Source organism: Melanostigma gelatinosum, assembly GCF_949748355.1.
Source record: "Melanostigma gelatinosum genome assembly, chromosome: 5".
In the NCBI taxonomy this organism is placed as follows: domain Eukaryota; kingdom Metazoa; phylum Chordata; class Actinopteri; order Perciformes; family Zoarcidae; genus Melanostigma; species Melanostigma gelatinosum.
The window spans coordinates 16,568,157-16,586,911 of record NC_136638.1 but is presented as its reverse complement, the minus strand read 5'-3'; the positions used below and the strand labels follow the sequence as shown (position 1 = coordinate 16,586,911).

The window sequence follows — 18,755 nt, the reverse complement described above, 5'->3', positions numbered from 1 at the left end:
GGGAAGTGGAAACAGGTGTGCTCGGAGTTTGATTTGTATTGTTTGTCAGTGTGATTCATGCAGATAGTGACAGATAGACGCAGCATACTCGTACCGAACATGCTGTACCAACTCTGTTGCTGACTGTGTCCCAGACGGTGACTCTTGGTTCCTGTTAGTCTGGTCTAAACAAAGATAAGAAACGGAGAAGGCCACATACAGAACAAAACCTGAGGAGAGACTGGAAGGATGTGGGTGGTGTTGATCCTCCAATGTTAATCACAGTACAGAGAGAAATAGTTTCCTTGAAAAGAAACTCCTCATGTTTGTAAATCTGTAACCAAATAATATATTTTATACTGTGATATCTGTTAAATGACATAAGTTTTGTCATTGACAATTTTTCTGTTGATTGTCTCATCATGGACTACAGTACTGCATCTTCACATGAGTGTTGAATTGAGTTTGAGTGGTGATATAATATTGTGAGAAACAAGTGAAGAACTGTGACTTCCAGTACTCTGCTGACCTCAGGTCTGATGTGTACAGTGGGCTATCAGCTGGTTGGTGCTTGTTCATCTTTCACTCCTAATTATCATCCAGTGCACATTAACCCCCACACGCTGACACACCCGTCCAGTCACAATGCTGACCTTGTCAGAACGAGTTAATGTGAATCATTTCTGTCAAGTGTGTGTAATGTACTGTATATGCGTGTATGTAGGCTGATTGCAAACTTTGAATGCCTTACAGCTGACAAACGTCCGACCGTATTTACCACACACACACACACACACACCAGGGGTGTCTTTCCCCCAGTGTTACAGCCCTCGCATAGCAGTTCCATAGTAACCCAAGGACAGTGATGCAATAACGCCTCCATGACACCATATAGTTGGGAGGGAATGAAAAAAGTGAAGGCCTTGCCAAGTCTGTCAGTTTTCATAGCATCACATAGGCCCTCTGTCCATCCCTCGCTCTCTATTACAGAACCCGCTGGACTCTCCACTATGCTTCTTTCCAACATTATTTCTATTCATATCCAGCTGTACTAGTCATCACACATTAAATAGTCACCACGAAATGTGTTTTCTAACAAAGTCTTCTCTTTCTTCTGTCCTTCTCTTCATCCTTTTCTTCACCCTCCCCATTTCTTTATTCACCTTTTCCAGCCAAAAAGGAGCAAGGTGGCGGAGACGAAAAGCAGCTGCTGAAGAAGAAGGTTAAGGAGCTGAAGATTCTCGACTCCAAGTGCTCACAGAACCTTTGTAAGTCCAGATACCCCCACACCAATGACTCTTTAAATGCATGCAGCGAAAACATCCATTGAAAAGACAACAATACAGTGTGTTCAACTGAATCCGAACTGTCTGCTCATACAGCCATTTTCCTGGGATCAATCCGTGTCCCGTATGAGGAGATCAAGAACGCCGTGCTGCAGGTTAATGAGAAGGTCATCACAGAGTCCATGGTTCAGGTATGGAGCTCACATCTGCCCCAGTGTTGTATACAAGGGCCTGTTTGTGCAACCATAGTTGGGACACGTCCAGATCCTGATAGTCATGCACAGTATATGTTTCATTGTCTCGCAGAACCTGATCAAACTACTGCCAGAGGCAGAGCAGATGACTGTCCTGGGAGAGATGAAGGAGGAATACGATGACTTGGCTGAATCCGAGCAGTTTGGAGTAGTGGTGAGTAAACGTACACACGCAAATGAAAAAGCACACACAACAGACGATTTACATTTTTATAGAATCAGTATTGTGTGAATTCCCAGCTGACTTGTACATGATCAACCACAAACATAGCGGGGAAATCAGTGTAATGGAAAATGACACATGGTAGATGTTGAAATACTGATAGTCATAGTCAATATATTAGACACAGAAAATCCTCATGATGTTAAACAGAGTGCTTTGTTCAACTGTGAAGGATGTGAGTAATGAATGAAACCCCCTTACACATAACTACACACAAACACATAATCTACGTGGCAACAAACATACCAGGAGTGGCTCCCTCTTGTCTCTCCAGATGTCCGGTGTGAAGCGGCTGATGCCCCGGCTTCAGGCCATCCTGTTCAGGCTGCAGTTTGAAGAGCAGCTGAACAACATCAAGCCAGATGTGGTGTCTGTGACAGCAGCCTGCGAGGAGCTCAGTAAAAGCAAGACCTTCCCCAAGCTACTACAGATCATCCTTGTTGTCGGGAACTATATGAACGCTGGCTCCCGCAATGGAAAGGCCTTCGGCTTCTCCATATCATACCTGTGCAAGGTAAAGTGAGGTGGAGACGCGGTATACAACAGAGTATAATCTGAATACATGGACTGGAAAGGTCTTTAGTTCTACGTTGTGTGTACTTCTTTGGGGTCAAGTGTGGAAATGCTGACGTATAGAAAATGAGATAAAGTAAAATTGATACTCATACTCCACAAAGACAAGAGTAGAATCTGTTCCAGTGCCGATAATAACTTTTGATTGATTGCCTTTTCAGTGTGCCATTTTTAAATCAATCCTTCTCCCAATCAGCTGCGTGACACCAAGTCAGCTGATCTGAAGCAGACGCTGCTGCATTTCCTCGCTGACGAGTGCCAGGAGCAGTATCCTGACGTCATGGGCTTTCCAGACGAGCTCATCCATGTAGAAAAGGCCAGCAGAGGTACATGGGACATCCAATTAACGTCTATAAATCTCCATCTTCTGGATCCAGTGTGCTCTAATTGTTATAAGAGTTTGAAAACACAACAGTCTATCATGAGCTTTGTATGGAGGTGCTCTGCGTCATTAATGTTTCTTCTGCAGTTCCTGCAGAGACACTTCAGAAGAACCTCGAGATGATGGGCCGTCAGATTAAGAACCTGGAAAAGGATCTGGAGACCTTCCCCCCTCCGCAAAATGACAAGGACCTGTTTGCGGAGAAGATGTCGATATCCTCTTTATTCAGTCAAACAATAGATCTTCTGATCATGAATCATGGCGTCTTACAGATACAGAGAGATGTGTTCTATGTTCCTTAACAGAATGTTTCCACAGCTTTGTGGTTACCGCCCATGAGCAGTTCGAGAAGCTGGATATGCTGCATAAGAATATGGAGAAGCATTATAACGACCTGGGAGAGTTCTATGTCTTTGACCCGAAAAAAATCTCCGTAGAGGAATTCTTTGGAGACCTCAACACCTTTAAAAACATGTTCCAGGTGTGTGTTTTATTCATGTGAATGAACTGATGTGAAGTCTTCACTGACCTCCTACTAATCAGCTCCTACACATACAGTACAAAGACACGCGCGCGCACACACACACACACACACACATACACACACACACACACACACACACACACACACACACACACAGAGTCAAAAACAAATAAGATGATGAAAGAGGGATGACAGTAAAATGTCAAACCAGGAGGAGAAATAAAGGCATCACACCTGTCTGTATTGACATAATACAGAATTATTACTCCATTATATTATCAGTTTATACATCAACTGTAAATGTGCCGGTTGGAAGGTCTCCCGCAGGAGGTGACTTGTTTTACCAGTTACTGGTGATAACTGCCATCCACTGCTTCTGAAGTTATGTATACATCTGTCATGCATTTGTCTTAGAATTGTCCAAGAATCACTTTTGTACTTGTCACACTAACTTATGAACACTTATTTTGCGTACATACGTTGCCTGACATCCTTCTCTCTTTGCTCCCCGACCAGCAAGCAGTAAAGGAGAATCAGAAGAGGAAGGAGGCTGAAGAGAAGGTCAAGAGGGCCAAGCTGGCCAGAGAAAAGGCAGAGAAGGAGAAGGAGGAGAAGCTCAAGAAGAACCAGCACCTTAACATCAACACAGGTCACAATTGCTGGATCATGTCTGTTTACATGTGTTACGTGTGACTGAAAGCAAGAGAAACACTCCGCGTCTCTGTTTGTATTTCCCTTAGATTCCAGTTGGGGGCAGTCGGAGTCCACGTTTTTGTGGATTGTGTGTGTGTGTGTGTGTGTGTGTGTGTGTGTGTGTGAGAAAGAGCAACCCATCAGTATTTATAGACCAGAGTTAATCTAATGCTGATGACCTGTGTTTTCAAGTAAGCAAGTAACAATAATCTCCATAGAAAGTGAGGACAAGGAGGATTTATAAGGAACCGCCTGACCTCTTTTCCCTCCTCTGGTGAACGGGGGCTTTTCTTCCATGAAAGAGAACCGTATGAACGTCTAAACCTCTTTATCACCAAAAACATATTTCCACTCTTCTATGAGATGCTGTTATACTTAGAAATTGCGAGCAGCATATTGTGCTTTGTAACACACACTCATTCTCGCTCGCTCATCCTCGCATACACACAGTTGACACTGAAATCCTGCCTGGCAGACACGCATTTATGCACAGGCACTTTTCTCCCCTTCTCTGACTGTGACCTAGTTTCAGTACATTCCTCCTCTCTCTGGCTCCAGTCATGTTCTCCTGAGACGCCACACTCAAAATGTGCTGCGGCCTCAGTGCGCCCTGTATGTGCGTGTGTGTGTGTCACAAAATTAGCACGAGTTGCTCCTAGTTTGTTTGTGTTTTGCCTATGTGTTGGAGTGTTTGTGTGTGTTTTTAGAATGTGTATTTGTGCGTCAGCTTTGTAAACCTCTTTCACAAAAAAGTCTTTCTGGTCTTTCTCCTTGTGTTCCATGTTCCAGCTGGCTTCTCCTCTCCTCTCTCTTTCTTGCTTTTGTTCCATCACTCCCTCTTCTTTTTTATTTTCCTTTCCCTCCCCCCGTCGCTCATTTAAAGGGCAGTTAAAGACCCAGCGAGCACCGAGGCTCCACTCTGAATACTTTGTGTTTAAAGTATGGACAATACATTTTGTGGTAGTCAAATTTCGTGTTCAGCCTCCCGAGGCATACGCGCATTGGAACACAATAGTGCTTCAGAGATGCATTAATGAGCTGGAGATTATTTACATACAGGTGGCATATTTGACTGCCCCTGTAGCCCAGAGTCATTCAACACCCCCATATTTACATTCAACCACACAAACCCAGCATACACACACCTGGTCTTTGTTCTGTATTTGTTTACAACCATCATTCTGGATGGCTGTCACACACAGGTTGTTTTCAGTAGCTGTACTTTCACATGCTCACATCTTCTTTGTTCTTTTAATTCCCCACCCTTCAACTCTCACTCTCTCACCCTCACTATCTCATGAATGTTGTTCTTTGTGAATGCTGCTCTTTATCACTCTCTGTCCCTTTGTAGACATAATATATAGCAGATGTTGGTTAAAGCCCGGAAGGTCAGTGTGTGTTTGCACTTTGTGGCCTTGTCATTCCTATGTGAGTCAGACAGACAGGCGCTCATTCAGTGCAGCCTCGCACATGTGCTACACATGCAATGGTAGTTATTGTGAATATACTTCAACATGTGGATCATCAAATCATTGTTTTTACTTGGCTTTATTTGGCTCTCTTGATCTGATAAATACTATCTACTACTACTGAAAGATCCCTGGCTGTCATACACTCTTCTTTGGAAACATGCCAGACAACCTCTTCTCATTTCCACAGCTAGGTGTCAGTACCGTCTGTAAAAACAATGTGTGAGGCTCTGTGCTGTTATGTACGTGGCAAAGACTACACGGCCACACAGATGCTGGTATGGGAACTGCCAGTAGGAGTGCTCGTGCTCTACACAGAGAGCGAGTGAGAGAGTAGTGTGGGGGAGGGGAAGAGGGTAGTAAGGCAGCATATGCTCTCTTGAGGATTAGACTGTGTTGTTGTCTTCTAGAAAAGGAGGTGAGGAGTAGAGGAGAGAAGCACATGGTGACAGAGGGGATGAGATAAGCCTGGGTAGCCTGCCTCACTGCAGGCCACTGTGAAAGAGGGCCACGATCATGGCACATTAGGAAAATCCAAATTCTGTCTCCAACCCACTTGAACGCTTATTTTCCTTCCCGTTTGTTGTGACTCCTCTCTTCTCTGTAAATGTTTCCTTTCATGTCCTCGTCTGTTATTGTGTGAAAGTCCATTAGGGGTGCTACTGCGCCACACAAGATGCTGTCCTCTCTCTCGCTCTCTCGCTCTCTCGCTCTCTCTCTCTCTCTCTCTCTCTGTCTCTGTCTCTGTCTCTCTCGCTCTCGCTCGCTCTCTGTGTGTGTGTGTATTCAATGTAGACCAGGTCCAAAGAGACATATTTAAGAGCTCATGATCTAATGCTATTCGACTAATTAATCCGTCTTATGTTCTGACTCGGTTCAGGCAATATTTTGCTGTTTGTATCATGCACTATAGGTGCGTGTGTGTGGATTGTCTGCGTGCTTGTGCTGCTCATAATCCATGGCATTGTTGTACTAACTCTGACTTTGCCACCACAGTGTTTGATGCCATTTCAATATTGATTCTCAATAATAGCACCATTAGCCTGATACCTGTTCCACAGAAGAATCATGTGAATACAAGTCCACATGATTATCAACAAGTGATTGAACCCAACAAGTGTGTCTCCCCCCCCCCCACACACACAGCTTCCCTGTGAAGTGAAGACTTGTGTCTGGCTTTATGAAAAAGTGTTGCCCAAGACCACGCTCAAACAAAAGCTCTAAAGAGCTGTGTGTCTAATGCTGTACAGTGCACCGGCCCTCGGGCATTCTAGCTTTAGTTCACTCAGCCGGTTTTAAACACAACCAGGTCATTGTGTGGTCCCTCTATCGCCTCCAGTACAGTCACAAATAGGTTTGTATGTCTGTGTGCTCGTTTAAGCCAACCATGTGATTAGAGTGAGTGGAAACAGGCCACATGTGTTTCCCCGGAAGGAGAAAAACATCATTCTGAACTGTGTGTGTAGTTCCAGGACGTGGACATTGAGGGGTGTATGTGAGCTGTGGAAGTCCTGTGGAGTGTGTGAGGGAGACTTTCTCTGACGTGACAGGCGAGACCACAGGCCATCTGCTCCATGGCTTACTGCAGGATTAGATATAGTGTGTATGTGTGTGTGTGTGTGTGAGCAGAAGAGATGTTTGTGTGTGTGTTTGGGGGTTGGGGAGGTGACGACATAAACCTTTAACCCCACCTCGCTGGCCCCTTTTTTAGACCCCTCCGTCTCTGTTCAGCTTCCGATTGAAATAATTAAAACCATCTGCCTGAGTGCTGTGATGAGCCACTGAATCCTGTCTACGAAACACTTTTACACACAGCAACCTGGCCATGGCCCCCCTCCTCTGATCTGTGATTTAAGACCACCAGATAAACAATGTGCATGTAAACAAACAACAAAACCACCCATACAAACTACCTGTACACATACAAGGTTCATTTCCAGTCGGCACCCTTTTAACCGTCAGCCACAGTTTATGTAGTATTTTAATGTTCATGAGCAAGTTTGGTCTCTGTGTGTGTGTGTGTGTGTGTGTGTGTGTGTTTGTTTAGAGGTTACCTCCCAGAAAGTGCAGCATATAGCTCCTAGTAGAGACAGTAGCTGAACTGGGTCACTGCCTATCTGGGTTAATGTAGCTAATTTGCCAGCGATGGGTAGAGGGTTTAGAAAAACCACCAAAAGAAGATTAGTGTAAGATGTCTGGGTTGTATTGAGTTTAAATAACATGGTTGTAATAGTGGAGTTGTGTGTGAGACATGAATAAAAGTTGTAATGTGTCTTCACATATTGGTTTGTTGATGCGTTGCTGATGTTGTTGATGCTGTGTTTACAGAGGGGGATGAAACTGGTATCATGGATGGCCTGCTGGAGGCGCTGCAGTCCGGCGCTGCTTTCAAGAGAAAGAGAGGACCACGGCAAGCAGGTACTCGTACACAAGCAGAGCAGTTCATCTTCACAAAACGTCATGTCCTGCCTGATTTACAGATTTCTGTTTCCTTTCACACACACTGATGCATTACTACGGTGAAACACGTGGAGCATATGAGACTCATTTGTTCCATCTCCCTCTTCCTGTCTGTCTCTCTGTTTCTGTCAACACACAACAACACAGTTGTTTGTGTTTCCCATGTCTCTGCTCCATCTGTTGCACGGCTCAAAGACTTTGGCTTGTGATAGTATTCTGTGGCCATGGTTACCAATGCGATTCCACCAATGGCTGGCACGACAACAGAATAGGGAGGCGGCCAAGGCGTGGGTGTGGGCAGGAAGAGACTTAAGAGAGGAACAACTGGCGAGGGTGTGGCTGTGCAATAGGAAATTCTAAGAGGAATATGAATGTAGCGCAAAGGAGGATGAACCAGAGTGTGGGTACACAGTCTAAGGAAGTGGAATCAGTGCTTGAACAGGCTAAAATATAAAGAAGATACAAATCGTTAATGCCCCTTAATGCAACTTACACAAGTGTGATGTGAAAAACATTGATTTTATGTTGGGTGTGAAACCCCAGCTCACTGTAAATATACATGAATATATATCATAGAATCGATATTATCAAAAATCATTCAACTCAAAATCTTTTTTCTGCTTTATCTTGGAACCCAAAAAATTGGATCTATGTTTTTGTCATTACTGGGTCGGCCAGAAGTCCATGTGCTGTATCCGAGGACATGTTCCTGAGCACAGTCTGGTTTGATTATCATTCCGGCCACGTGTTCAGTCTGTAAGCGACGGGACAGTGAGATGGTTAGCTACTCATTCTGCCGGGTGTCCCAGCGCCCGATCCAGACTCAGTATGAGCTTTTAGGATACTAACTTGTAATATGATACCGTGTGTGTGTGTGTGTGGGGGGGGGGGGGGGGGGGGTATTCACACATAACAGAGGCTGGGGAAGAGTGAGTGCAACCCAATACCTCCTTCAATAGAAGCCAGATGTGGAATAGCACAGAGCTGGAGGGTAGACTGCACTCTTTCTTTCTTTCAGTCACTGAGTGCATTTACATAGCCTGTTGGCAGTTATGTCCATAACAATTAAACAGGGGTTATAAGAAGTGGTCCTCGGTGGTCCACTAACTCACACTGAGTATATCGCTAAGTGCCGCAAACTTTCTTGAATCACAAACTGCTCGGGCTCGTCACCACTAAACTGAGTGAGAAGAGGAACTGGTGGGAGAAGCGGGAGCTGGGGGAAGGAGCGCTGTACGAGAGAAAATGGGGCCCACTTGAGGGCTCCCTCAGTCACCCATAATACTGTTTGGCCACCTCACACTCCGAACAGGAAATACCTTAATGTGCGTTGGAGAGAGAGAACCTTCCTCCCTCTGTATGCTTATCTGTGGTAGAAAAGAGAAGGAAAATATAAGTGGCTGTATGTATCACATCTCAGCTCAGTGCCTCCTCCCTGGTTTTTCTTTTCTCGGTCTTGTCATTTTAGTTTTCTTTTTCCAAAGTTCAGGGTTTTCCATGGCTGATGTGGAGGGTTTGAAGCCCTGCTGTGGTTTTTGGGCAAAGGAGTTTATATTTTCTTCACATATGTTGAAAGGCCACTCCTCTCCAGTTACCCACGTTGCTTCGTACACCCCGGAAGCCCTTCAGCCACACAATAGGAGTGTGTCTGTGACTAGTTGGTTGAGTCAGAGGTCTTCATTTAATGAAGTAGGAGGAGGCACATCCTGACTCTGGCGCCACAGTTAGCCTGTTTCAGCATCTCATCTATCCAGCTCATGTGTGCATGGAAAGTATGTCAGTGTTTACTCCATAATGTGTAACACATCTATACAGTTTTATGCATACGGAGCAGAACATATTTGTAGATATGACAGAAAATCGGACTTATTTTTTTTTCTATTCTGTCATTAAAAGACAAAACACAATATCAGAAGGAGCCACAGCTCTACGAAAACAATAATAGAGATTACAGATTACAGACATTTGAAGCTGTAAGATTTGTAAAGCTGGCATCGTTTTGGCGAGCTGCGTCCTCATCTCTCCCGTCCTCCCTCACTGATTGTGAGATATAATAAGTCACTGGCCCTGAGGCCAGTTGAACCAGTTGCTCTTCTAATCTCTCTGTAATTACTTTTCCATGCAGCTAAAAAACAATTGATTTGTCCTCTTGTGTTCATGGCATTGCTGATCAGATGTCACGTACTGAGTGTGCAGACACAAAGCAAAGGTTCATCGGCTTGCATGATCTATGAATGAGCAAAGCAGTGGAGGAGGGGTCATGGTTCCTCTTTGCAAGGAAGTACAACGTCACAATGAAGCCACACATTCAAATCAGTTGCCTGATATCCCAACATAATCAATCGCCTTGATGCATTGAAAACAGGTGCTGAGGTCTGTATTTAACTGAACTGTAGTATTAATAGTTTTCACAAAGACATGATAATACATCTGAATGTATTTACTTATCATATCAGCCAATACACCAGTGAAGTTATTCTATATATCCGTATGTATTTCCCAAGGAGTTATCTTTCACAGTCACCTGTCCAACAGGAGTGGCAACGAGCATATTCTTCTTATTTCCAGCAATGTGAAAATATGCATGAACTCATTTCCATCAGATCACAATGCCAAGTTATCACACAGACTTTCTGCCCTTTTTTTATTGGGTACAAGATGGTCTTTCCATGGCTTTTAAACGCTTTTGAGGATAACTTTGTAAGGTGGCCTAATGTGGCAACAATATGTACATTTTTATTTGATTGTTTTTGTGTTCTGCGTGACACTATTGTGCACGTGAGGGTCTTCATTACACAACGCGTGTCCCTTCCTTCCCCTCCTCTTTCCTTCCCCCTCCTCACAGCTGCGGCGACCGTAAAAGTCACAGACTTTGTGTTAAAGGGCCCGTTGAGTGTGTGGTCATGCTTATTGTGTCACAGAATTGTGACTGAATGGAAAGCCACGAGGCTGCGGAGGCTATATACCTCCTCACCTTTGACCTGTACCTCAGCTCACTGTGTGTGTGTCTTTGTGCTGGTTGTGTTGAATGAGAGGACTGCATGGGGTATCCTCAGCTGTCTACCACCCCCCCCCCCCCCCTCTTTAAACACATACAGACAAAACGCACACACCAGATGCTTGCATGCCAATACAAAGACACATCGAGGTTTGCGTACCGATGCATGCACCCAAACAGACGCACTACATTCCAGAGGACAGACAGCCTTGCATAGTTTTTCAAACATCATCACACTGTGGCTCTCTGCTTGAGATTGGAAGTTATCGGTCTGTCCTTTTGTATGAATACAGACTTGTCAGCTTGCCTACATCAGCCTAATTTGTGTGCGTTTAAAGCAACATGAGGGCACTCGTGTGTGTGTGTGTAGAGGAATGACGTGTCTAAACACTCACTGTAGACCCATCTGCTGGGTCACGACCCTCTGCCAGAGCGACCAATCGACAAAGCACCAATCACAACGGAGATAAAGGGGAACAAAAGAGGCACACGCTGGCTCTGCAGACGGTCTGCTCCTACAAAAATAATAAATAGCCCCCTATAGAGATCTGTGCTGTCCCAGATGTTCACACAAAGACACACACAGGAGATAATTCAGACCGATACGAGAGCACTCATCAATCAAGTTGTTACTGAAGCTGTGGTGATGCACACTGAGACAATACATGCCAGCAAGCCACACATATGCACCAGTTGAGCCCATTGGGGGACATGAAAGGCCTGCACATCAATACCAACACGAGACACGGGCTCCAGATGACGTCACTCTTTCCCACAGTCCTCTGGTGTGGAGCGGCGGTGTGTTGCGCTGCAGGGCCTGAGGAGGGCGATGTGAGCCCCTGCTTAGCCGGAGACACTGACGGAGGTCCAGCCTACATCTGCAAATACACCACCATGCTCGTAATGGTTACCATTGTGTCATGTGACCATATAGTTTGTACGCCTTCACAAGGCCGCCGAGCTAGTTCTTGTAAGCTTCTCCGCTCAAGCTGACCTACACGTGATTTACTGTAAATTCTCTCCTCGCTCGTCTCCCCGGTTCTTTATTTTCCCCTCATAAGGTCGGCACACTCGCATACTGTACAACAAAGAGCTCTTTCCCTCATCAGGCAGCTATTATTTAGTCTCCCGGAGTGTAATGTGTTACAGATGATCTTTTCACTTCACTCTTTGTGCCGCTGACCGACCCCTCGATGTGCAAACACGTTCGTTCACCAGTAAACAGTCTTTGTTGTGAGTCCCGACGTCTCATTTCCTACCGCTGCACGCCAAGTGCATGGATCATTTACCGGTCGTCAACATCACAGCTAGTTTCTGGATACACATGCCGTGTGTTTCCTATGTTTGTAGTGCCACGTGTTAAAGGGTACTCAAGTGATTTCTGCTTTGCACATTCACAATGTTGAGAGGCTAAAAGAGATGGATAAAAAAACAAAAACAAAGGCTTTAGACCAGCGGTTCCCAAACTTTTTAGGCCGCGCACCCCCTTCTACATCCCGACCGGGTTCGCGCACCCCCCCCCCCCCCCCTTAATAAAAAAAAAAAAAAAGAAGCAACAGAGCCTTTTAAGCCTTCATAGCCGCATAAGAATCGGACCAATGAGAGAACAGTTTGCTCGCGCGTGGCATTTGTTTACAATATTTAGTCCGCTGTTAAATGTTGCAGTGTGAACACAAACCGAACAAAGGCAACTGCAACATTGTATCATATTAATCCCTGAATCAGAACAAAGCAAACGAACTGAAGGTGTGAAAACGCCCTGAAACACTGCAACAAAGTTTCAATAACTTTCAGTTACACAAGGCGTCACTTTTAAAGAGCAATACGGATCGCGAGGGCACAGGCTCAGAGGCAGATTATCACATTTAATTTACAATTAATGAGCGACTAATGTAGCCAGGATGTCTTCAGACAAAGCATCGATGTGGCGCGACACAGTGTTGTTGGACACCGGGATCATGTCCAACTTTTTTGCTTCTTTCTCCCCAATCATACATTCCACCATCTCTCTGGCAGCTGGCAAGCTCACGTCTTCGGCGATTGTGTGCCGTAGCCCCTTTCTCGCTATTCTGTAACCAGATATGAAGCCCGTAGTGCGTCATTTATAGACCAACACATGAATGAGACTGCAGTTGTTTTTCGCTGTTTTGTAACTCCTCCAATTTGGATATAAACAATGTAAGGGGCTTTTGACTTGCACTGGCATGCTTGGTGTTCAGGTGGCGACGTAAATAAGAGCTTCAGACTGTTAGCCAGAACCTCACTGCACACCACGCACTGTGGCTTTGGGGAATCTGCGTTGCCAATCCAAGTGAAGCCCAGACACAGATACTTTTCATCATATTTCCTCTTTTTTTCCCAGTCTGATGCTCACTCTCGTTTCCTCTTTTTTCACCTTGACTCCGCGATGGGCCGATGTGCTCCCGATTTGTCTGTGCTGCACCTCTCCGTTCCCCTCGCCTCCGATTCCTCTCTCTCTCTCTGTCCCTCTCCTCTTTTACGACTGATAGCTTCAGATGTCCCACCTGACAGCTTTTAAATTAAAATTACATTTTTTTTAAATATTTAATATTATTACACCATCAGACCGCCATTACACTTTTCCTCTCGCGCACCCCCTAGAGGCAGCTCGCGCACCCCCAGGGGTGCGCGCACCCCACTTTGGGAATCCCTGCTTTAGACGGCTCCTTTCAGAGCCACATGAGTCTTAACTGAGTTCAATGTGACTGGTAGTGACAATTCTGACTTGTGTTAGTCTCATCTGAAAGCTGCAAGATCATTCCATGTAGTTTCCACTGAATGGTAATGTGGCCGTTTTAGGCTCTGATCTACTCTGTAGCGATCCCTTAAAGGCTAACTCTGGAGATATGTAATATGTTGTTATTGGTCCCCAACAAAGCACTGTTAAAACCTCTTTGTAACATTAACTACAATCTAAAGTCCCCAGCTGTTTATGAAAACTAGTTTGCCTTTTAAAAAAAAAACAAGTTTATATATAGTCTACATTTTTTTAATGTGTTTTTTTAGGTGATGTATTTGCTTCTGAGGCTGTTTGAGTTTAAATGCAGATAAATTGTGCACATCCTCACTGCACATGTTCCTGTCTTTACTTTAATCTGCAGGTTTCTGCCTAAATTCATCGTACCGGTGCTGCACCCAATGCTACAGCCCCCTGATCCCGACTCTTATCCCGCCCTCTCCCTCCTCTCTGTCGTCTGAGAGAGAGAGAGAGAGAGGGAGGAGGAGGAGGAGGGAGGAGAGGAGCTGGGTTGACAGCCTTTGAAGAGCTTTTCTCTGCGGGTTGCACACATACACATAGAATAACACCCACACTGACGCACACTCTTTCGCTCCGTTTTTGGGTAATTTGCATCATTTCTAATTAGTTCGTTTATGAGTAAGGGAGAAGAGGTTTGGGAAAGGCACAAAAGTAGATATGGAGGACGTATTTGAGAGTTGATTGAGCCAGAGAGAATCTCCAAGGAAACTGTGTGTGAAATGTTAATTTGACACTCCAGCTGTCTGTGCTCATCAGTCCAGCTGAGTTTCACATCTAGAGAAGACAAGTAAACCGTGAACTTGACTCGAAGTCTCCAAATCCTCCTTCTCCTCTTTCTTCCCAGACTCCATTGTGTCTTTGTCACAGCTCGTTCTGGAGACCTGTTCGGTAACTTTTGTGTGTGTGTGTTGTTCTCCCTCCGTCAGAACCATGTGTCAACTATTGGTTTGTTGTTTGTGTTCCATGGTTCATTTGCATGTGTATTGCTATTGGTTTGCATCATGACCTTGTTGGATTGATCATTTTTTTCCCATCAGTAGGAACAGTAACATTAATGTGTGTGTGTATGTAACAAGTGTGACCTGTGCTGATGTTAACCCTTTGTTCACCGCCTCTGTCTGAGTTGTGATCATACACCAGACCAGGCATAACATCACAGCCAAACACCACACCACAATCTCCCACTGATCTATATAATTCAAAATGGCTGCTGCTGCGCAGCCCTCCTCCCACGCAGGAAAATGAAGCGTGGATAAAGGATGGAGAGGGAATGAGAGATGAGAGCAAGGCTACTGCGTGTGTGTGTGTGTAGGAGGAGGAAATAACAGAGTAAACTGGTAGAAGAATAAAAACGGCAGCATCCTCGGGGCACACTCCGTCACACTCTGTGCATCTCTTATCTTTCCTCACTGCATCCACTATTTGTCTGTGATCTATTCTACTACTTCCTTCCAGCTCATGCCTCCTTTTTCCTCAATCTCTCCATCCGCGTTCGTCTCATTTTGCTTCATCCCAACCTCCGTAATCTTGCCGCAGGATGAATCACTCTGCTCTTCATGGCGTCTCACCCTTCGTCCTACCGCTTCCTTCTTAGCGTCTAAACATTCATTCCATCAGTCCCACTTCCTCTTCATCTAAACGTCTCCCATGCCTCGGGTGTCCTTCCTCTTTTACTCATTTTCCACACTTTAAGATCAAGTTGAGGCTAAGCTGACATTAGCAGTGAGTAGACTCCAGATGTCGCATTAATCCACACACACACCCAGCCGTACCATTAAGCCGTTTCTGTGTTTGAGTGTCGCGGTAATGCATGCATCTGTATGTTGGACAGAAATGGAGCATCTCTGTTGTGTTTCATCATTCACAACACAAGTCTTTGGTGTTGTTGGAGGCACATACTTGTGAATGTGTTCAGTCAGTGAAAATGTTCAGTACCTGTCTGCCGATATGGTGTTTGGCTAACTGACTTTTTGCGCATCAGATGTCACGTCATGGCATGCACTGACATATCTGTATGGACTTGATCTAATATGAACATGACATCTTAATGTCGTTACTATCTCACTGACTGTATTTCTCTTTCTCAGCCAACCACCGACGAGCTGGTCATGCAGTGACCAACATCCTGGCCAAAGAGCTGATGCAGGAAGAGACGCCCTCATCCAGCAAACAGCCCGCTAAGAAGAAGCCTAAACCAGAAGGAGCGGAGTCATTGGAGGAGTTACTGGACGCCACTCCCTCTCGGTCCCATTAGGCAGACGGGGCAGAAAGATTTCAACTCACTGCCTGTGATATCTAAACTCTGATGCATTCCAGGGGCCAATATCAATCTGAGATTAGCTCACGGACAACAGCCCCGTGTTCCCCAGAGGTCGAGCCTTAACGGGGCCGTCTTTAAGGGTTGCATTGACTGCGTCTTCAGGGAGTGGCAGAGGAGGAGGGCAGGGCTCACACCTCAGCCTTTGGATCTTTGCCATTGTCAAAAAGATTTAATTGCTTTCTTCAGCATGTGCACATATCTGTTCATGTATTTTTGTCTGTTTCTTTTTCACTTTATTCACCCGTCATTCAACAAAGGCCAACTTCAGCGATTCCAAAGACTTACGCGGGAGGAATCCGCCCTTTGTGCTTGTTTTCCAAATCCCAAATTTAGACCGGAAATGTCTGGAATTGGCAAATCCTGCAGGTGCAAGTTTTCTCTGGCTGTACCAGGACAAGACCACAACACACTCTTTTTTTTTTTATCGTATGAAACGTATTGCTTTGTGTCTGTCTGATATACTGTATGTTACTGTTTGTAAATGTTAATCACTTTTGCTGTGTTACTGAAAAAAAGTGCCAACCAATAGAAATCCAGTCCTGTCACTTCCCTCCCACTGGGCTGCTGTCAGTCATCACCTGGGTGTTTCCGTGCGTTTTTTGATTTTATTTTTGACTGAGAAGGGATTTTGTTCACTGGTGTGCATGCCTAAATATTGATTTCACTTAAAAATGGAGATAATTTACACAAACTTGTCTAAGCTACCACATGTGCCCACAACAGTTTTATGAAGAAAACGTGCTTACATCCATTCACATGCACATTCCTAAAGCCCCAGAGGGAAGTAGAGATAGACCGGAGAAGAAGAAAGTCGGTTAAACCCTTTTTGTTGTTTCCATTTAATATGCTAGCCTTTAAATGCCTGTGTGCTTTTTTGCATAAGAATGTGTGTGAAGTATGCCACCGATATTTAGTTTTATGTGCACGCTCGACTTCCTACATGCGTTTGTGCTTTTAGGTTTGAGTGCATGTTGCCATCTGTAATTACTGTACGGTACCGAGCATGCCGTCATAAACCGTAGGTTTCATAAACAGCGTTGTGGTCTTTCTGCTGAAGATGGAGCACACTGGGAAACTGCCCAAAAACTGCTGAGACAAGACTGTGTGTTTGTGTTCACCCACTTTCCCTCCCACTGAACGGCAGCAGTAGTTGCTGAATGTCTGGCCTTGCTCTCATTTGTATTCAGTAGCCATCAGCATACATGTTGCCATGATGTTGTGGTGTAATATCTGACAAGAATACAGAGAGGTGATGTCAGCTGCTCCATGCAATATTTATAACTATGCAAATATAATACTATACTGCGCGCACGCCAGCCCTGATGCCCAGTCGGCATCATGATATAGAAGCTACTGGGTTTATCAACCTGCTGGTTCAAGATCAGGGCTTCATTTGGCCCCTGAGTGAGGAAAATCTTATTTAAGTACAGTGCAGATCCCTGACCTGATCAAGTGCTGGTGCTATATTTGAATCCAATAACGCAGAATAATTAGCTCTCAAAGACTCGTCTGCTGTTCTATTATTCGACCCGGCTCTTCAGGTGATTGTGTGTAACAGATACTGCAAGTTGGCTGTTTTGAACGTTAAGGACAGAATATCACTGTAATATTTGTTTTCTAATTCGAGTCGTTACTTTTGCTCATTCATTTTTTTAAGAGATGTTTTCTCTGTTCATTTTTACACTTGATTATTTTATTGTATTTGAATGGAGACTTGTTTTTTTTGTTGCTCTATGTATACAGAATACTGCACAGTCATTCTGTCTGCTACACAGAACTATTAAACAATGATTTAGTAATTTATTGATGTGACTGGCTCATTCTGAAAGTGTGTGCATCTTCTGTTGATTAGTTGATGTGAAACTTCTAGCTCCATTGTGCCCCCCCGCCCCTCCTCTCCCTCGCTCTCATGTAAACACAGTGAAATACCAGATAGTTTCAGCACGTTGCAGTGAAAGTCTAATTTTATTGCCAAAAGACGGAATGAATAACACCGTTTAGTTATTGTGACAGAAGCAGTCCAGGATGGCTTCATGGGTTTCCTGAGACATTTTCCAGCATTGGTTGTTCTTCATGGTCTCTTCCATAAAACTGTGTGAGGGGGAGAGAAAGGAGAACAGTTGATGCCGGATGCTGTTTTCTCATCTTTTGTGTCCTCTGTCTTTCTGTTCGGACCCTTCTGTCACTGACACAAATACTGTATAACCACACCGTTCTTTGGTCCAGTGCCTCTAGAGATACAAAGTACGATGATAAGTCATGATTTGCACTATTCTCCTCCCTGTAGTGGTCAGCGTAGCCAATACAGGCCTGTTCTGGGAATACCCTGCTGTGTCGTACCGGCTACACGGATGCACACCCAAAATATCTGGAGAGGTTTCCCCGCCTCAGCTTTGTTCTGGAAGGTGAGTTGATTCTTTGCTTTGAACATATTTCCTTCCACATCTCCGAAATCTTTCTGATATTCTCTCTGGCTGCAACTTGTTCAGACAGAAACCTTTGCATCTGCTTTTTATCAGTCCGAGTGGCTTTCTTTTATCATTTACACTTAATTGGGCTCATGCTGATGTAGTTTCATGAAAAGCCATAGAATACAAGGAAAAAAATATATAATCATAAAAACAGCTTGAATAGTATGTTTAAAAAACACAAACTATTGTATGTCATTAAAGAATTCCATAGTATCTTATTAAAAACATCTAGTATAGTACATCATTAAAAAAGTGATCCTATTGAATGCCTCAGAAAATTGTAAAAAAGTCATTCTGTCAGTATGTCAGAAATCATAAAAGAAATGCAGTATAATATGTCATAAAACCGTAATCATATATAATGCCATGAAATGGTCAGGAAAA

The 18,755-nt window shown here is 44.4% G+C and overlaps 1 protein-coding gene across 1 annotated transcript in view; it reads left to right on the top strand.

Annotated features, from left to right (window-relative positions):
- diaph1 (diaphanous related formin 1) overlaps positions 1-15,831 on the top strand; it is an 80,301-nt gene extending 64,470 nt beyond the window's left edge. The window contains exons 18-28 of the mRNA XM_079269187.1: positions 1,152-1,247; positions 1,362-1,456; positions 1,572-1,673; positions 2,017-2,256; positions 2,512-2,641; positions 2,785-2,910; positions 3,015-3,178; positions 3,698-3,830; positions 7,672-7,761; positions 14,425-14,468; positions 15,668-15,831. Coding sequence (XP_079125313.1) covers positions 1,152-1,247; positions 1,362-1,456; positions 1,572-1,673; positions 2,017-2,256; positions 2,512-2,641; positions 2,785-2,910; positions 3,015-3,178; positions 3,698-3,830; positions 7,672-7,761; positions 14,425-14,468; positions 15,668-15,697 — 1,250 coding nt within the window. The 3' untranslated portion in view covers positions 15,698-15,831. The remainder of the gene's footprint in view (positions 1-1,151; positions 1,248-1,361; positions 1,457-1,571; positions 1,674-2,016; positions 2,257-2,511; positions 2,642-2,784; positions 2,911-3,014; positions 3,179-3,697; positions 3,831-7,671; positions 7,762-14,424; positions 14,469-15,667) is intronic.
- The last annotated feature ends 2,924 nt before the right edge of the window (positions 15,832-18,755 follow it).